The following is a 20,461-nucleotide window of genomic DNA, read 5'->3' on the forward strand; positions in this document are numbered from 1 at the left end:
ATTTTGTAGGAGTTATTTCACTGATGCGGCAGACGGTGAAATATATGTCAATTCGTTAAGAAATTTACTAACGATCTCATAATTTTTAATGACTAAATTTTATATCTTCAATTAAAAATATTTAGTACTATTTTTCAAAGCTTGTTTTCTTAGTAACTATATTTTCATTAACCCCATTTACCACTTGATTTTGATGATTTTTTAAGCAAAAATGTAAAATAAAGACAAGGCCATAAGTTATGACCTATTTGACAAGATTATTAACTTGTGGCCATAGAATTTGACGTGTGGCGCCCTCACAGATATTTGGTTTAGCGAGTTGACAGTTGTGTTATTTTGATTAAGTGAATTTGAGTTTTCTAGCAAAAATTTAATAAAATTTAAGGTAAGTGTTGAAATTATAACATAAAACTGATTACAAAAGAGTAATGTGTATGATCTTGTTGATTTTTTCAATAAACCTGCATTTTGTTGTAAATAACCTAACTTTTTCTCTTATATCTCACTTAGAACAATACAAAATACGTAAAAAAAAGCCCTATTATTGAACTCAAAGGATGCAAGAAGTATTGAGAAGTATTGAGAATGGAGTGATCACTACAAGTATTCCAGTCATTTCAGCTGTACCCCAATCCCCACACAAACTCTGCATTAAAATCTCCGGAAACTCTCCGTAATCTCGAAACATTTGATCACGGATGCTTTAATAGTGCCCAAAAATGAAGAAACAGAGGAGGATATTCTGAGGTGGGTTCTTCATGCAACCAAACGTGGCTTTTCTATCACGAAAGACAGGTTGGATTACTGATCACTGTGCGCTGAATCAATGTTAGTAAGTCTGCTACTATTATGAGTAAAATGTTTGAAAAACTATGAAAAACTTGTTAAGAAAAATAATAAAAACCTATAAAAGTGTTTAAAATGCTTTTCTTTTCTTTTCTAATAAAATTATTTTATTACTAAGTTTGTTTCATATTATTTGAAATTGTGGCCATAAGTTATTCCACGAATAGCCATAAGTTCGTAAAAGAGGCCACAAGTTATGAATTTTACATGGTTGGGAAAACCACATATTTTCCGGGGTTTCAGGGATTTTCCTAGGAAATTCATTTGAATATATCAGTAGATCTGGTAAAAGACAAGCTTGCAGACAGACAGATGGAAAGAAACAACTTCATATTCTTAGCTGTTTTTCATAAATTAACTGATTCACAAAAAATATATGAAAAAATGAATCCTTATAGGAGAAAGGTGAAAATTTCTATTGGTCAAAAATCGAGAAATTGTATAATAATTGTTCTCTTCTGCATTTCGAACGAAAAAAACAGAATATTAGAAATATTAATACAACTAAGGGGGGTATGCACAGTAACCAGTTGATTTATTAATTCGTTAATAAATAAGAAAACCTATGCATAGTAATCAGCTTACTTATTAAAATGGCCGTTGAAAGCTTATTTTCAATTTAATAAGTGTTCCTATGCACAGTACTTAACATTTTATTAATTAATAAAATTTTTGATTTATAAACATGCTCCTCGAGAGGAGCTTATTAGACTTATTATCGTCAAATTAAGTAGAAAAAACATTAAGAATTGATATATTTCACGAAGTAAATTACGATTTATGTGGTCTTATACAGTTTTACAGCTGGATCACCTTAAAATCAAGCAAAACATTTTTGATGAGAAACTTTAAAAATTTTCATTTTTTTTAATCAAGTGGAAATAACCTGGGAGTATGAGGAAAAGGAGGCAATGGCAATTAATTTTACATATTCTAAAGAGGTTTTGATTTTAACAGTTTTGTTTTTAAAGATTTAGTGAACACATAGACTTTATTTAAGAAATAATGATCAGATTTCTTCTTATATTATTATATTTATAGTAAATTTTATAAATTTTCGCTACTATATTTTTCATTTTTTTTTTTTTTTGGAGCATTATGCACTGATTTATATCTACCAAAGATTTAACAATTCTTTCAATTAATTTATCAATACTTTCAAATTCTGCGATTATTCTGATCTTGCTTTATAATATTTTCTGATTATTAATAACTTTTTTTATCGAATATTAGTGTACAAAATTCCAGAGGGGTCATGCGTTACAAAAAACAAATACACATATTCTTTTACAAATTAATAACACTTTTTTTGCGACATTCATAATGAAAATAAGTGTTCCTACATCATTACTAAAATTTTCAACGTCTCACAATAAAAAGACCTAAAATAAACCTTAAAAATAATCTCTTGAATGCTTCAAAATGTACAAAATTCTTTAAATTGAAACACCTCTCAAGTTTTTCTCAGCATTAGTCCTGCCCTCGGGCGGTGGGTAGGGGAAACCAACTGATTTACTAACAAAGCTTTCGGGACGTCATTTTCTGTGTTTGTGCATAGGTTATCTGATTAATTAATAAATAAGCCTAATAAATCAGCTGTTACTGTGCATACCAGCCTAAATGTTTGATAATTAACGAAATCTAGTTTTATTAAAAAATAAGTTTGATGACTTTTGAGGAAAAAGGAAAACAAAAGCTTGAATTTCAGGTGCACGAAATTACTCCGTCTACCTTTATTGCGATTTATGCTTTATTGCTTGTATTTTGAATGAACTTTCATCAAAATATGTTTTCTCGCACAAGTTTATATTTGGAATTCAAGTTGGTCATAAATATTTCTTCACGGAAAATACTTAAAGCGCACTTAAATGGGTTTTTAAAACTTATCTACAAAATTCAATTTATTGCAAATCGAAGAAGTTATTCTTCAGTTACATGACGAAAGTTGTGCAGGAAAAGTTTGTTTGAGCATAAGGTGGAAATTGCATCTATCCCTTGGGTGAAAATCACTCTTTAATATCTTATTATTTTTATGTGAAGTGGAAAGTATCTTTTTCGTTGAAGAAAAGGACTTAAAAATTCTTTAATGTTATAAATCTTTAAGAAAAGGAAACTTGCAAGACAATTCACTGAAAAAACACTCTCTTTCTGTTATTGACAATCAATACGAAACTTTATAGTGTAATTACATGACAAGAAAAAATTTCAACATTGCTTTTGTTAATTTCTAAAAGCTTTTAGAGAAAGCTCATTTTGTAATAAAACTCAAACATCTGGTTGACATTAAATAAATATTTATTTTTTTGCGATAATATAAAGGAAATTTACCTTTGATGAAATCTAACGCCATTTCAAGTCCGTAGGTGTCTTTATCGCAATCATCGAGAATATGGGCACCAAGGGTAAAATTGGGTAGAAGTTTCATCTGATTAACTCGATCTACTGTGTAGAGCATAGCTTCAAGGGCTTGAATACCACCTTGAGGCATAATTTTCCCGCAGGTGACATTATCTTCACGCTCATGAACCATCATGAGACCCCCGAGAATCACTTGACCCTCCACAACAGCCTCCTTCTTCACTGGCCACAGAGGAGGATTTCCCTCTGGAACAGTTTCGGTCTCTTCTACCACGGAAGACACCAGAAAATCTTTAGATTGGAAGTCAATTGGATCAAGATGGAAGTGTCGATGATGGCGCGAAAAATGCCTCTTGTGCTTGTGTCTACCAATATGATGGGCAAAGTATCTACTGTCCCACCAAAAGGCATCCTCCGGACGCATAAGAAGACTCCCATTTTCACTTTGAACTACACTTTGACGGGATACATCGGGGATCTCGTGAGATGGAACCAATTCAAAATTGAGCAAATGCAGTACAACTAAACTCAGAATACTATTGCACGTTAAACTCTCATGCCTCATTCTCACGAACTTTTTCTCACTGACTTTCTTCCACGATCCCACAGTGATAATCTCCAGTAATCACACAACGTGGTCAATCATGACCTGTACTACTGAACGGATTGGAAGATGTAAGCATCTGCAACTGACACACATTGGATTTTTCTCATGAAAAATTGATTTTCCAGCAAATGATGCAAATTTTCAAAATGAATTTTCTCATAAATGTGACTTTTAATGCTTTTAATATTGTGAAATCCCTTCTTAACAGCAAAGAACGTCAAATAAAACTTATTGAAAGATTTATTATTTTATCTGCAAATTCGCCATTTAGTAGGGGAAAGTACTCTCCCTTCGAACGTTCATGCCTTCGAATAATGTGAATTTTCTTTATGTTTTCCATAAGAGACTTAAACATTTCTATTAAATATTAGTTAGCTTATTGTTAATTATTGATAATTATGTGATAATCATGTATAAATCTTTTAAGAAAAGTAGAAAAAATTCACATTATTCGAAAGCATGAACGTTCGAAGGGAGAGTACTTTCCCCTATACTTTTAACCTATTAAAAAAATTATTGGAATTTATGACTATCGTAACATTCCGGGAACTTCGTCTTAATAACTCTTGTAACCTTCCATTAGAAGTAGTTTAAGGTTTAAAAATATTTTTCTGTGCACTAAAACATTCTACGTTGTAACCTTTTTAGGGTGGAGTAACCACTTATCGCCACTTTTAGGAAAAAGTTAAATTAACTGTATTATAACTTTTAACTCCTTATAATCAGACAACTCAAATTTAACACAAAGTTACTTAGATATCGTCGGTTGCGTGTACCTCTGTCGTATTTGCATTTCTTTTGTGTCAGTATTTCACGCAAGAGGGGACGTCTGTATTGTAGCTTGCTCCGAATGCAGATACAAAACAAATGCAGATACGACAGAGGTAGATGCAACCGACAATATATTGCCTCTAGATTCGTCAAAACAAAAGTCCAACAATTTAACGAGGGAATACCTAGAAAACGTATTTTTATTAACAATGCAAAAATAACCACTTCTTCGCCACTTTTTACCACTCTTCGCCAGTTCTGTTACCACTTCTCGCCACCCACTTGGAAAGGTTCAAACTCGATTATTTTGGGCAATATTATGCAAAGAATACATTCAGTATTTCTTTTTCCTCATGATCACATTATTATTACTGACATCAAATGATTTTTCTTCACTTTTATTTAAGAAATCAAATCATTGGACTATTGCAGAAAGTAAACAAAACAGATTTGACAACTGAGAATCTACAAAATGAAGTTACTGTCGCCTATTGAAAGCAATGGCGACAGGTGGTGAATCAATTTTGGAATATTACCACTTTCCGCTATGGCTCATTTTTACATAAAAATAATATAAAATGAAACATTAACTTACTAAATATAAATTGTGTGTATTCGTCGAATGTAATTAAGTGTTCAGTAGACAAATTATTTATTCAAAATCGGAAATTTTGATCGATAAAAATTTCATGACACTTACTATATTTGGTAAGAAATATTGGATTCGATGCACTTACTTAAAATATTCTTCTAAAAAGTGCTTATACATTTAAATTCAAAACCAAAACTTTGTGTTTTTCGACTCTATAAGTAACAGCAGTTGAGACACAAATAATTTAACCGCTAATTTATTTCACAAATAATGGATAAATGCGATTTCAATGTAAGTGGCGAAAAGTGGGGCACTGGCGAGAAGTGGTGATTCCACCCTAATTAGAAATATTATAAAATTGCATTTATAACAAGGTGTTTGGTATAATTTATAAATTTACAATATACAACACTTTGATTTCAGAGAGAAATAAAAATAGCAAAATCTAATATTAAGGATAGTAAAAAACATGTGAAAAACAAATGTAGTGTTGCAAAATGAATATTAAACACGAAAGATAAACATTTTAACGGAGAGTAAACATCATGTGAAAATTCCTAGAAACTTTTAAAATGTGAAAAGCTTTCAATTTGTAGCAGCAAATTTAGAATAGTTTTAAGGGTTTTTGCTCAAAATGTATCAAACAACATATGCTTTTAATAAAATATAAAAAAAAAATAACAAGAAAGGATTGTACTTTATTTTAGCTTTCTTAAAAAGAAAACAGAATAAATTAACAATAAAGAATAACATCATGTCATTTAACGTATAGATATAAATGTTTATATAATTTTAAAATATATTTTAGTTAGAAAAAGTTTTTGAAACCCACTGAACCGAACTGTATATCCACAAATCTGTGAAATAAAATTAAAATTTACGATTTTATCACTTAAAAAACCATATAAAAAATAGTTGAATAATAGGGGGAGGCTTTGAACTTTCGCACACATAAATGATGTTCAAGTTCAATGATTTTTTCTGACTACCATGCAAACCGTATCGATTCTGCAACTATGCCAAAAAAGTCTCTTACTTATAGGATTCATAATCCCACCTCAGAAAATTCCAGGAAATCCTCAGATTTTCCTCTAAAAGAAAATGAAAATGAAAATTTAATGGCGATTTGTGCGAAAGTTCAATCAAGTTTCCATCTTCGCACAAGATTCACGTCATCATTGAACACCCCATTTTTACCTTAAATTTTGCACTGGACATTGAAAGTTGGACATCATTGTTTAAAGAGAACTCTAATCTACTTGATTAAACCGTTTTTATAAGGAATAAAACGCTTTAATATCACTTTTTTTGAACTTTTCTAAGAGATGTTTCCATGACACTGAAAACCACATTTTTGCTTGATTCCATGAGAATTTCACTCTAGAAACGGTTAAATCTGGTGAATGCTTTTTTGAAAAGTCCAGATATCACGAAATTTACACTAATCAATAAGTTTTTTAAGCTAAAAATTGACTAAAATTCTGCAAGCGAGAAAACCGCAAAGATTCCACCATTCCTCCACGGAGCCGGATATGCACAAAAACGTTTGAACGCGCTTCATTGAAGATTTCTATGTCCCTACAGCTACAGGAATCGGGATTTAGCACAGAGATTGAGCTTCAGAGGGTGAACAGGCCAAAATTTTCACAAAACAGTCTCTCACGGACAATTTTTTTCTTTGACGTGAAAAACAACACAAAAGTGAGGTTATGTCAAAGATTCTCAAAAACCAGCTGTAAACAGTGTGAGCTTATTGTAGATGTGATTCTTTCATTGCACGTTCAGTTTGTGCAAGCTTGAAAATTGCTTAAAAATTACTCAACTGCGGCCTATTTGAGTCAAATTACTTCTTGTTTATCGACTTTAAGATTTTTAAGTTTTACTTTTTAGTGATGGATCAAATCGGTAGATTACAATAGATGTGAATATGAGTGATCGCATCTAAAATGAAGTTTCCTGGAAAATGTGCGAAGAAGCAATGTCTTCTATGTGCGATCGATCAATGTGCGTCAAGTTTGTGAAATTTCTTCCATCCACAAAAGCGGCCTTTTTGAGCCCAAAAGTTTTTTACATAAATATAAACACTAATAACTCCTCTACCTTCTGTGATAGTCGTTTTTCAGAAAAGTGATATTAATTGTGCAAAATCGTATGAAGTATTACACATCAAAATTACAATTTTGGACCTGTTTTTAATTCATGCATCCTGAAACTAGGAAAAAAGGATTAGACTCCCAATTTTTTCAGGAAAGGTGGGATTTAAGACTAGCTATTGAAATATATAGCCATAGGTAAGATTCATAAATGAATACGGAAGAAATACGAAGTGTTGGAAGGTAGCGTACCTATGTGCGAACGATCAAAGCTTTCCCCTACTTTATGTCAAAAATTTTATTTTAACTCACATATTTTTATGAGAAAATCTAACATTTTAGAATATCTATTTTTCCCTTAAAAAGTATTTCAATAAATTTATTTTTTATTTCTTTCTTATTTATATTTAAAATAGAAATGGTTGAAATGGAATCTCATTAAGTTTTCCGAGACAATCTGACTATATTCTCAAACCAAGAATGAAATGAATCCGTATAAGTATTTTTTAATCATGCTGCCATCGTTCATAACTTTTTAATTTTCCAAGAATATGTCACTTTTAATTAGTCAAAATGTCTAACCAAAATACTGCAAGCCAAATAAATTATCTAAAGTACAAACTATATATTGATTCTATACGTTAATCTCCGTATTTCAGTTTTGTTCAACAAATAAATAACTTTGATTTTAAGATAATAATATATCATTTCAACAGACACTAATGGAAGTGACAATATTTATATTATTCCTACATTCTAATATTTGACATTATTCAAAAATGCTGTCTATTCTGTTTTTATTCTATACACAAGGCTATAACATCTTGTTCTACAAAATTGCCAAAAATACTGACAGACTAACAAAAGTATACTTCCTACAGTTCCTAACAACTTTTTTTCCAGGACAAATATTTTTGCAAATATGAAGAACTAAAGTTTTCGAATATGTTTGCAGTATATTACAGACAGGATATAATTACCGTAAAGCATCCTAACAACTATTTTGGACAAGGCAGAAACATCTCTCTGTAATGATACGATCTTAATGGGTTAAACAAACTTTTTTAGACACCAAAACAAGATGGTATATTCTTGGCCAATTATTTATATTTCTGTTGAATAAACTAATAAATTTAGGTCAATTATTTATGGAATATTTTTTAGTGTAAATTGATTTAAAAAAATTGCACATATTTGCTGTATAGTTGAATTGAGCTCTAACGAGCCACTTGTTAAAGTTAGCAAACACTTCATAAAATGTTAAAATTAAAAAAAAATATATGAACTTGCTTTTTGAACCTTTTTCTCGCGAATAAAATTTTAACTATTACAGTGTTTGTAGAAGTCTCAAAAATAATTATTATCAAAAAATCATTAGGGAAATAGTATTTTCATTTCAAAGTACAAAGTACTCGAATTTAATGTGTTTTTATCGTAAGTGTCTTCTATTTAAAAAAAAATTAAAGCTTTGAAAATTAGTGCAGTATTTGTAAATATACAGAGAATATTGAGAAATATGAGAAAATTTTTAGGACTAGAAAAGATCCTTTTTTTTCATAATAAAAACTTCATAATAGAGAATGAAATTATTGAGTGTTCTTCACACTCTAACAAAGGTGATTGTCTTTTTTTTGCTGGAAAATTTCTGAGAAAAGATCCAATAACATTTTTGGGAGTGTCTCACGAGACTAAGGTATTGTTTTACCCACGCACAAGTTATTCACTGAATATGATGGGTTTTTAAGCGATTCTTCCACATTTTAATCACAACCACTGAACACACACAATTCATGGTAGATATCCTCATTTTCTTCCACCATGTCCAAATTCTCCGTGATAAACTTTCAAATACACAAATAAAATTCCACAAGTTAATCACAAAAAAATCACCACAAGAATTATTCCATAGATGATAGACTATCTTCTGATATGTTATACATTTGGACAAAAATTTCACAGAGTTCCCATAACGGATTTTCCCACGATGTGGACCGCGTGAAAATTTGCGTGTTTACACGATAACGACTCGAGGACGATTACTTTGTAACACAGTTGGCACAAATTAAAATTCTTCTTAGGACACTACCCCATGGGTGTCCCAAAGTGACTCTTTCATGGCGCAGGACACACAAATTTGGCGGAGAATTTGGGCTGCGTCTCTTCCATCGAGGGAATTTCCCCTGATTTTCCTTTTTGAATTCAAATTTTCAAATTCATTTATCGTATAACACTATTTTCACTGAGACTCAAACCGTTAAAGCATGATTCCATTGAGATTATAACAGAATGAGATGGGTATGTCAACAGGATACTTCAGCAGAAATGCAATATTTAAAAAATCTCTCAGGATATCATTTTCTATGGCCAAAAATTTCAATGATTTTTAAATTGCATCAAAAGTTCCTACTCGATTGTGACAAAATGTAGTATCATTAAAAAGGTCTTGAAATTCATTAGAATTTATTATAGGATTAGTATTAGGAATTAATTATGATTTTCTCTATTTCTTGTCTTTTATTTCATATTAAGAACCTACTGTAACGGTGCTATCACACTAACCGTGGTATCATACTAGAGAATTTCACATTAAAATTTTAATGTGATTCATATTAATTGTTGCTGATATGTGTCTTAATGTGCAATTTTCGTCAAGAGTTTTCAGAAATCGATTCATTTATTGACAAAAAAGTGAACTCTAGTCACAAAAATTGGTTTAAATAGATTAAAAAAGCATAAATACGATTGATAATTAATTAGCAAATTAATGAGAATTGAGCAAATTTATGAGCAAAATTTGCTCATTAAATTCTCATCAGGTACTACTTTATTGCAGTCATTCGCGTAGTTTCTGCGCCACTTTATTCACCAATTTATTCATGATTGAATTGTGATAAAAAGCAGTGCTAATACCTACTAATTATCGCACACGAGATGGAGAAAGGACAAAAGACTTTGAAAAAGATCGTTGAAGAGGTTAAGTAAGAAAAAAGCGAAACAAAAATGTGTTCGATCTGCATTTTATATTCCTTTATACAAAAATAGAGGCAGCCGATCTGATGGTTTTGAGGCCGTTTGTGACAAATTGAGTCACCAATCGTCAGAACTCACATCTCAGTCGGGATTTGGGTGATATTGTCTCCCTCATTTTCGTAGTCTTCTTTTGAAAATAAAGCCCTGCGATTTGAAGCAGCTCTTTAAATTCCTCCGAAGTCATCCAGAGAAAATTATTATATCCAAAAAAAAATCGTCCTAGAGAATTTCAACGACACCATGTGAAGGTCACGTTAGGAGCCAATCTCTCCCCCACAACCTCCTTATTCTCGCTTAGCGGGTCCTTTTGCACGACATAAAAATAGTGTACAAGAGGAAAAGTTCCTCTTCTTCACTAAAGTCGCACATTTTCGCTCAAACGACTGAAATGCTTCAAAAACAAAAACACTCATCTGACAACCCGTGTGCCATCGTGACATTGAGCAATTCTAGCAATGTGTCCTGACTAAATCAGCGATTTCGAGTGGTTCTAGAAATTTTAATGAGCAACTTTTCACTTTAACTTTAATGTGAAGTTTTCTAGTCATCCTAATTGCGATTTCTTGAAACAACAATTTCCTTTGAATTGCTTTGGAGGAACTCAGAAAATTACTCCAGGTACTGAAGCTTCAATCGCGTACAAGTCACAAATAATAATTATTTACGAGTGAGTAAATTTAATAAGAACAAGTTGGTTCAAAAGGCAATTTGTTTAACTGCAATAAAATTGAAATTAATGAGCCATTTTAACATTTTAATTTGCTGAATTCAAATTTAATTGAGCAACCACATTTATGCTATTTTAGCATGTTTAAACATGTTTTGGTGGGCCAAGCATTAGTTTATTTATATCAATAAAAAAGCGAAAATCTATCAATCCAAATGATTTTTAATGCCAAATAACGCATAGGAACAGTTCATCTGAAAATTAAACTAAATTTACAAATTGAACAAATCCCAGTGTGATAGCACGGTAATATTCACAATTTTTCAAGTTAGCTGAGATTTTTTATATTTTCAAAAAATAATATATTTAATAAAAAAAATGATTAGCCTATTCTTTTCAAAGTATATTTCAACAAGACAGAAATTTTAATTATTTTACTATAAATATTCAGCATAAATTTAATGCCCAACGCACAATAACTTTTGTTTGTAAATATGTTTTCAAAATTTCCTATGAGAGAAAACAAGATAACTAGATTTCTGTTTCATTCACTCTCATTAAGAAACATGTTTACAAAACAAAAATTATTGTGCACTGGGCAAAATTTTAAATAAAACTAGAAACATTATATCGTGATATATAAATATTGTTATTTTAAAAACAGGGGCGGAATGATAATTTTTCAACACTATCGAATCGATGGTATCGATAAATCTATATCTGTTGGATTAATAAGTGAATGTCGACTTTTTACGGATTGTTGGGCCAATCATTGAGACATTCTTAAAAGAATGTGATTGTTGATAAACATCTATATTAGTTACAGGAAGTACAGCTATCGTTTAAAGTTTTCAGAATCGACAGTTGATAGTATCGAAAATATGTTATCATGTCACCCCAGATTTCTATAGTCAAAACTTATTTATAAATTTGTGAACATTTCCATAATTTCAAATGAATTTGACTTTAGGGGAGAGCCTGCATGTTTGAGGAACTTTTTAATGTTTTGAATTTAAGGCATTATTCCCAATCTTAATTATCTTGAAATTTTGTAAAGCGTTTAGTATTTTTTTTTATATTTATTCAAATAATTAAAGAATAAGCCACCGCGTCTCAAACATGCAGGAATCCAGTCTCTCCCCTAATACTTAATTTAATTGTTTTTGCTGACTAAGTTTTACTTTTACATTACTAATTGTGTTTTGTCTTTAACAAAAGACTTATTTTTTTGTTTAAGAAGTGAACAATAAATAAAGATATTCTCAATATTTCTTTTATTACAAAAACATTTTTAAAAGTCTTTCATTTAAAACAAAACCTTTGAAGTTAAAAGATTTTTTTTCTTTAAGAGTCATTTTATTTAAGAGACATCTTTTTCCTATCTTAAAATTGAAATACCGATATTTCAGAGAAGAACCAATATTACGGAACTAAAATTTCGAATTTACAAGGCTAAAATCCTCTATAGTCCTTTTAGCATAGACACTTTTCAAAGGCATCTTTGAATAATCTTAAATTTAAAAAAAATCGAATATAAAGGATATTTTTAGCAGAAGGACAAAAATGATTATTGTCATGGTTACATTATCATTCATTCCCAAGATTCAAACTATCAAAGTGTCTAAATAGAAATTTGCAAAACAGATGTCAATACATGCTACTACACTAATTAAATATTTAAAAGGATTTACAGAATAAAAGAGATAACCACCAAAGACATAAAAGAAGTAGATAACTTGACTTGTATACCACATAATGTAAGGCAGTAACAATAATCATAAATTAGTGCAAATCACAATAAAGTTCGTCTAGGATTCAATAATAAATTAGTAGTGAAAATTCATTCAAAATTAGGTTCTCATTCCAATGGCGCTGGGTAAATTAATTTGATAATATCGAGCTAAATTATAATCATTCCAACTGATGCAAAACCCAACAAGACATTAATAAAAAATTCTGTTGAACGCGGTTATATTAGTGTGGGCTTTTATGTGCCTCATTATTTTATAATAACTAACAGTAGTGGTTGGATATAGTGGAATTCCCAAAAGAATTTCAGAATATTAGATCAAATGGTTAAATTATAATTTAAATTCTACTGTCAATAAACAGGTTAAATAGACATGAAAATAATTATGGAATCGTTAAAATTTCACAGAGTGATTGATGTTATAAGTTCAACGGTATGTTTCTCTACTTCTTGATTGCCAAATTTTGCAATATGCCATTATTCATCATTTGAAAAAATTTGAAAAGGCAATTATCACATTATAAATGAAATTTCAGATCAAATTTGATTGAAAATCTATTCCGGAGAAAAAGGAAAAATGCATAAAATGTAATTTGGGTTTATATGAATAAATTCTACATTTTGTGTTATTTGATATAAGGGAAGTGTACCCCGGATCGGAATGTTAAGACACATTCTCCATATTTAGTTGAAAATACAGACCTCAAAACACTATTTGATATTTTTATGTATGCTAATGGATACATTAGTGACCCGTTTTACTATATCTGTGGTTTTGAATTTTTAATTTTTACAATAAATTGTGTAATAAATAAATATGTGTAATTGCAAACTTGCACGCTGTACCTTGGATCGTCAGGAATTTAATCAGGTGTCTCAGGGAAAATTGGTTTTATAAATTAAATCTGAGTTTATGCACTGCATTCTTGTGAGAGTTAAATGGTATAAAGTAGCTAATAATTTTTAAAAAAGTTATTTAATTTGGAGCAACAATGTGGTATTAACCTGACGATCTGAGGAACACTGCCGATCGCTGGTGCTCTTCCCTTATTTATATATAATTCTTACATTTCTGTTTGTCCGTTTGTCTGTCAGAAGGTTTAAAGACCAAACGGTTCGAAATAGCGTCTTGGGTTGCTCTTCATAAGACGACCGTAAAATTGATCTTGATTTATCCCCTTTACCTTTCTTTCCTTACAAAACCATTTTTTTATTTCATTATTACTTCTCGTACTCTACGATACAGAAGTATCTAGGTTCACTCGATCTTTTAACCCCTCTCCTTCTAAAACCATTTTTTTGGGATTGCTCGAAAACACATGCGATTTTTTTTCACTTTTGGATATGAGATTACCCAGGCGAAAATTTCGTTCTTTTATGAAAATATCATTGAATCATTCCTAATAATGGTTTTTCAAGGTCAAAAGTCAAAAACCCTCTAGAGAGAGAGCGTATTCTCGACCAAATGGTATCATGTTTTGGCTCATTCGAAAGATTTTAGAATTTCTAACAAGCCTTAACCGACACAAATCTAGACCGATAACTAATTTTTAGGAGCCCCCAAAATTCTTAAAGCCAAAATCTCGAATGATTAAAATTCTGAAAGGGATGAAATTATATGGAGAATAATGTGTAGAATAATTTCCCAAGACACAAAAAATTTCCCTGACCATGTGAGTTAACTGTGACACTTTTCAGAATTTGGGATTTTGGCTTTTGGGATTTTGGCTTTCGGGATTTTGGCGTTCGGGATTTTGACCGGGACCCCTAATTTTTATCCTAAATTCAATTATACAGTAGACTCTCTCTCAATTGGGCATTTGGGGCAAAATTTCAACTGGTTTATCGATAGATTTGGGCGTCAAAGCCTTTGTAAATTCCACAAAAGCGCTCAATTATAAAGAATCACGATAAAATAGGAAGAACTACAGCAAATTTGAGCAAATTTGCTTCATAATTAAACGTGAAAATTGTCAACAACATTTTTCGCCTGATTGAAAAAGAGCCTATTGAACGAGAGTCTACTGTACTACTCTGATGGTATTTTGGCCAATGTTTTGTGTGACTTATAAATCTGTCCAAACAGGTTGTGAATCGGTAAAGGACCGGTTATAAACCGATAAGTAATTTTTGTCCGAAAATCAATTCTATTACTCTTAAAACTATTTCGAGGGGTCTTTTGAGTGATTTATGAATGGGTTCAAATCGGTTGAGAACCGGTAAACGGTAAAGGATGTGAAAGCACTTGTGAGGTATATCACGAGTTCGAGAAAGTTTGTGACGCTTTGCCACTCCTTTAATAACCTATATACCAATTATTTAGAATAATATTTTGCTCATATGGATCATGGATATTAGTTCAATCATCTCTGTCAAAGATTAAACGGACTTTAGAGTACCGTATATATGGGTAAGTTCGAGCGAGACCTCGCTATTCGTAAACTTGTTTTATATCTAGCATTTAAAGATGGTCTTCATCGTTTATTTTTACCATGTTCAACCGGTAAAGACGGTAAAGACCATGCTCAAATGCTAGTATTAAAAAAAGTAAGAAAAGGAGTATAAAGTCCATAAGGTAAAGTACCCTCGCTCGACCGGTTCCTCGTCTCGATCGGTAGATTTATTTATTCAATTTATTTAAATTTGCTATAATATATTGCTTAGGATCTTACATTAATAGGTCAATCATTACATGAATAATAAGAACCAGTGACAAATTCATAGAAATAGATGAAATTGACCATCAAACATTAAAAAATTGACCCACCGGTCGAGTCGAGGAATCCGGTCGAGTGAGAGTACTTTACCTTACCTACTTATTTCTTCATTTCTTTAAAACTTACTTATTTCTTAATATATTTTAGGTAGTTAGAGATCTTATTAGAATACCTTACATGTCTAATCCGGTTAATATGAATTAGTAATGAAACGATATAATATAAACCGATTATTAAATGATTCTTTATTGATCAAATAAATTGAATTGAGTTGAATTGAAACCGATTATTATCTTTATAATTTTGTATAAATTCTTAGGCGATCTATTAATCGGTTTTGAATTAGTGAATACTATTAAAAATAATGACGCAGTGCAAAATAAATTGGAAAATATTTGAACTCTCAAAGCATATTTCCATAAAGTAAACCATTTCCATAAAGTTTTACCATTGCAGGTGATAAACATAAAACTATGTTTAGGATATATTATTTAAGCTACGAGTTCAAGCATATCCCAAAGCATGGAACGCCTTTGCCATCCTTTTCTTTTGATAGAAGAATTCCTCAATTTTGAACTATTTCTATTTGCTAAATGGATAAATAATCTAAAAGTTCAAATGAGTTAAGTTGTCTTTAAACCTTCAGATCTGCGAATTTATGTAAGTATACATTGAAAAACAAAGTAAGGTAAAGTGCCCTCAAGTCGACCGGTTCCTCAATTCGACCGGTAGAGTTATTTATTCAATTTATTTATATTTGCACTAATATTTGGCGTATGATCTAACATTAATAGGTCAATGATTCCATAAATGAATACGAATCAGTGACAATTGTATAAAAATTCACCATCAAACATTCAAAAATTGACCCACCGGTCGAGTCGAGGAACCGGTCGACTCAAGGGCACTTTACCTTATTCAAGAGGATATCACAAAATCTTCATATTTCATTGATATTTAATATCTTTTACTATTACATTCAAAATTAGATGACAAAATATGCTTCTGATTTTGAATGAAAATTGGTTTATGTTTATCAAATTTTAAATAACTTTTTATTTGAACATAAACTCTGGTATAAATCGATTTAAAATATGCAAAATTGAACTTCACTGAGTTAGAGAAATCACAAATATTATAATATTCCTGTAACGTGAATTTTCCCCTTTTATTTTTCAAAGTAATTCGATTAAATAAGTGTTAAATTATTAAATGGTCGGTCATATATTTTATTTGGCTTATTAAATTGTGTATAAAATTTTATCAATAGGATGACAAATAAAAAATACCATTAAAATTTAATTACTATAATGACCAGCTGGTTATTTCGTTAAATTAATCATTTTCAGCATAAAAATAAATTTACCAAGAATTACATTGAAAATTCTTTTTATTATATTTCCAGTTACAAGAAAATATATAGTCACAAAAAGTATTACACGGATTGAAAGTACAAATAAAAACATTAATTAATGAAATTTAAGGTAAAAAAGTTAACATAGGACTCTTCCATTCAACCCTAATATATAATATTTCCATTTTTTTCACGAAAAACCGGACACATGCAAAAACATGACAATGATTTATCTCCCTTAAAGGGAATATGAGCAGACTGGAAGGGCTGAAGACAACACTGTTCATGCCTAAATCATGCTCATCTGCCATTTCCACGTATGATTTTCCACAGCATCACAGAAAATTGGTGAAAACGCATGAAACACACGGTGAAGGAAAAAAACGAAAATGACAATATGTTATACCTTTAAAATGAAAAAAAAAGAATCTATTTTTGATTAAAATTCATCAGTATTCAATTGAAAAAATATCGTGCGGAAAATCGCAATAAACTGATATTAGAGATTTTCCGTGTTAGTAGTCACGTTTACAAACAAAACACGTCGATTAAAGCATATTAAAGTTGATGGAAAATTGAACATGATAAGCTGACACATAGTGTAGAATGGTTTTCAGACCTGAATTTTTAGTCATATGACTTAATTTCTCTAATTTATTTATCATTTAGGATTTCTAGGATTTCAACTTAGGATTGGATAATAAGGGCAAGTCAACCATTACATTTTTAAAAACCACAAAAAATGCTTTTTATTTTGAATTTCAAGACATTTGGGTACTATAGGATATGTCTTTAGTTTGAAAATCGTATAGGGCACACGTTACTAGTTTCAGTCATGTAGGGCAGAAATATAAATATTTTATGAATTATAGGAAGGTAAGTTTTTATTCTGAACTGAACAAATAGTAGTTTGTTGAATGTTCCTTCTAGGGCAAGATAAGAACATCCTACTGTCTAATTCTAAGTACTCAACTAAGTACTAAGCATATTAAGTACTCAACTAATTGTTTTAAGACGCTTTTGCCAATGAAAGATGAAACATTTCTAGAGTTATCAAAAAACTAGTTTATTTTCAATATCGGTCCTTCTTGCCATACGTGGATAACCCTACGAAAAAACGAGACTTTCTTGGACCAACCAAACCTAGTTTTTCACGTCTTCAGAATTAGCAAAGTGCTTTTCATCGGATACCATAAGAAATTAACCAGAACAATTGATGATCGGAAGGAGCTAGATCTTAAGAATATAACGGAGATAGTGTAGTACATCTCATTTTAGCTTTTGATGTTATCCTGGACCATAGAAATCCAAAGACACGGAACGTTATCTTCTTGTAAATAACACTTGCTCGTATTTTGACCGATTTTGGCTGGATTTTGACCAACACATGATCAAAAGTAATCGTTAGTAACGCCTATTAATAATATCGCCTGGTTTAAGGGGTTACGTGGGTCTCGTAGACTAAATAAAAGACCATATTTACTTAACATCTTTTTTCGACAAAATAAAAGAAAAAAATATTTAATTCGAGCTTTTACACAGAGAAAATTTTTCAAGTATCCAGATTCAATACCCATGGTATTGATTTTTATCACACTATTTCATTACCAAAATTATCCCAAATTTTCTTGAAAATATGTGCTAATTGGATTTATTTTAATTTCAGGAACAAAGTTAAGAAATATTGGGATTACTTTTAGGACATATTGGTATCAAATTTATGAAATTAATTTTTTGAGGAGGAAATGGTATTGTTTGAATCTCAATTAAAATCAATACTAACGAGGCATTTATTCCAAAGAATATTTTTTAATCAATACGTAAATGGCATAAAATCAATACCGAAATACCCTGAAATCAATACCAGAGTGGGATAGAATCAATACCAAAATAGGATAGAATCAATACCAAAATGGGATATAAATCAATACCAGAGTGGAATAGAATCAATCCCAAAATGGGATAGAATTAATCCCAAAATTGGATAGAATCAATCCCAGAGTGGGATAAAATCAATACCAGAATGGGATAGAATCAACATCAGAACGGGATAGAACCAATACCAAAATGGTATAGAATCAATACTCATTGCGATTGAAAATTAATGAATTTATGGTAATAAATCAATGACAGAGATTTTCTTGAATTTAATCCCAAAATACCCTAGAATTTAATACCACGAGGTATTGGAGCCCTTTTAATACCAAAAGTATCCCAAAAAAGTATTGATTCTAGGGTATTTTTTTCCTCTGTGTAAGCGTATAAAAACATGACATTTCAACTATAAATTTTCATTTGAAGATTTTAAAAATTCAGCCGTTGGGATATGATTTTTGGAGTCTGTTCTTTGAAAAAAAAGGAAAACATACTTTTCGGTAGACAAAATTTGTTAGAATATATTCGTCTGACGTCAAAAAACTAAATATTTCCTGTTAGATGATGAATTAAACTCGTACTTGAACAGTAGATTTCATTTTGATCTTGATAACAACTTATTCTACAAGACAAAACGTGATGTAAAATACGCTGGAAATTGTTTTTTTTTTTTTTTGCATAAAATTCTTCCAAAAATCCAAATTTTATTTTTAAAAAATATACCGTTCAAGTACAATTTTAACTCATAATCTATCAGGAAATTTAAAGTTTTTTAGCGTCAGATGAATATATTCTTAGAAATTTTGTTCATGGAAAGGTATGTATTTAAAAAAAAAAACTTTGAAAATCAGATCCCAACTGCTGAATTTTTAAGATTTTTAAATAAAAAAATCAGAAAATATAGTTTAAATGTTGTGCTTTTATATTCTTAAGAACTTAAATAAAAATAAAAAGTTATTACGTTGAAAAAATAAAGAAAATATAGTGTTTTCCAGTCTTTTTACCCACGTAGTCCCTAATGGCCTCTACACACTAGTAAAAATTTCTTTAAAAAAAAAATGCCTTTTTAAAAATGTCAAAACAATAATGGACATGGTTTAGACATAATTTTAATAAAGAAGTATTCTAAACTTTTTTTTCTCAAGTAAATAGACACTGCCTTAGGAGGAAGTGGGGCACCTTTGAAAGTGGGGCACCTTTGAAATTGGAATTTTTCACATATTTTTAAATAAAATTAAGCCTTATCGTGATATAATTTAGTTGCACAAACATATTGAGAAACTAAAATATATCCCGATTAGGCTCAATTTTATTTAAAAATATGTGAAAAATCTCAATTTCAAAGGTGTCTCACTTTCAAAGCTGACCCACTTCCCACTATTTGTTTTTTTTAATAACTTGCAGATAAAATTTTACCGACTTTATTTTAAAAGCATTATTGTTTTTGAAGCATCATCGAACATAGGGTAGCATCGAACAGTGATTTTTAAGTCCAAACTACTTGGACTATGACGACTATTTCTTCAGTGGACAAACATACCTCTATGAATTCATAGAAATCTCACCCTCTGAATTCTAATATCAAATTAGAAAAATCTCAGTATTCTGTGCTACCCCGTATTCGGTAGTGCCCTAGTCTGCCCTATGGCAGCAAGCGTGCTACCGAAAAAGTTGTCTATCACACTTCATAAATGATGAGTAACTTTTAAGATGATTAAAGTGTAAGTGAAAGAATAATTGTATAAAACTTACAGGTGCAAAGCTTTGAGGTGAATATGAAACACTCTAGAGTTATTGCAGC

General features: G+C 30.5%; 1 protein-coding gene across 5 annotated transcripts in view; it reads right to left on the minus strand.

The window, feature by feature from the left end:
• Positions 1-20,461, minus strand: part of LOC129802922 (metabotropic glutamate receptor 2-like) — a 76,222-nt gene that overhangs the window by 41,611 nt on the left and 14,150 nt on the right. The window contains exons 1-2 of one of the 5 annotated variants that reach the window (XM_055849145.1): positions 8,981-9,305; positions 3,175-3,887 (exon numbers count right to left, since the gene is read on the minus strand). The exons of 1 other annotated variant lie outside the window; for it this stretch is intronic. In XM_055849145.1, the coding sequence (XP_055705120.1) occupies positions 3,175-3,769 (595 nt within the window). In that variant the 5' untranslated portion in view covers positions 3,770-3,887; positions 8,981-9,305. 3 more of the 5 variants (XM_055849146.1, XM_055849147.1, XM_055849148.1) reach the window with 3 other exon arrangements.

The sequence above is a fragment of the Phlebotomus papatasi genome, chromosome 2 (genome assembly GCF_024763615.1).
Source record: "Phlebotomus papatasi isolate M1 chromosome 2, Ppap_2.1, whole genome shotgun sequence".
NCBI classification, from domain to species: domain Eukaryota; kingdom Metazoa; phylum Arthropoda; class Insecta; order Diptera; family Psychodidae; genus Phlebotomus; species Phlebotomus papatasi.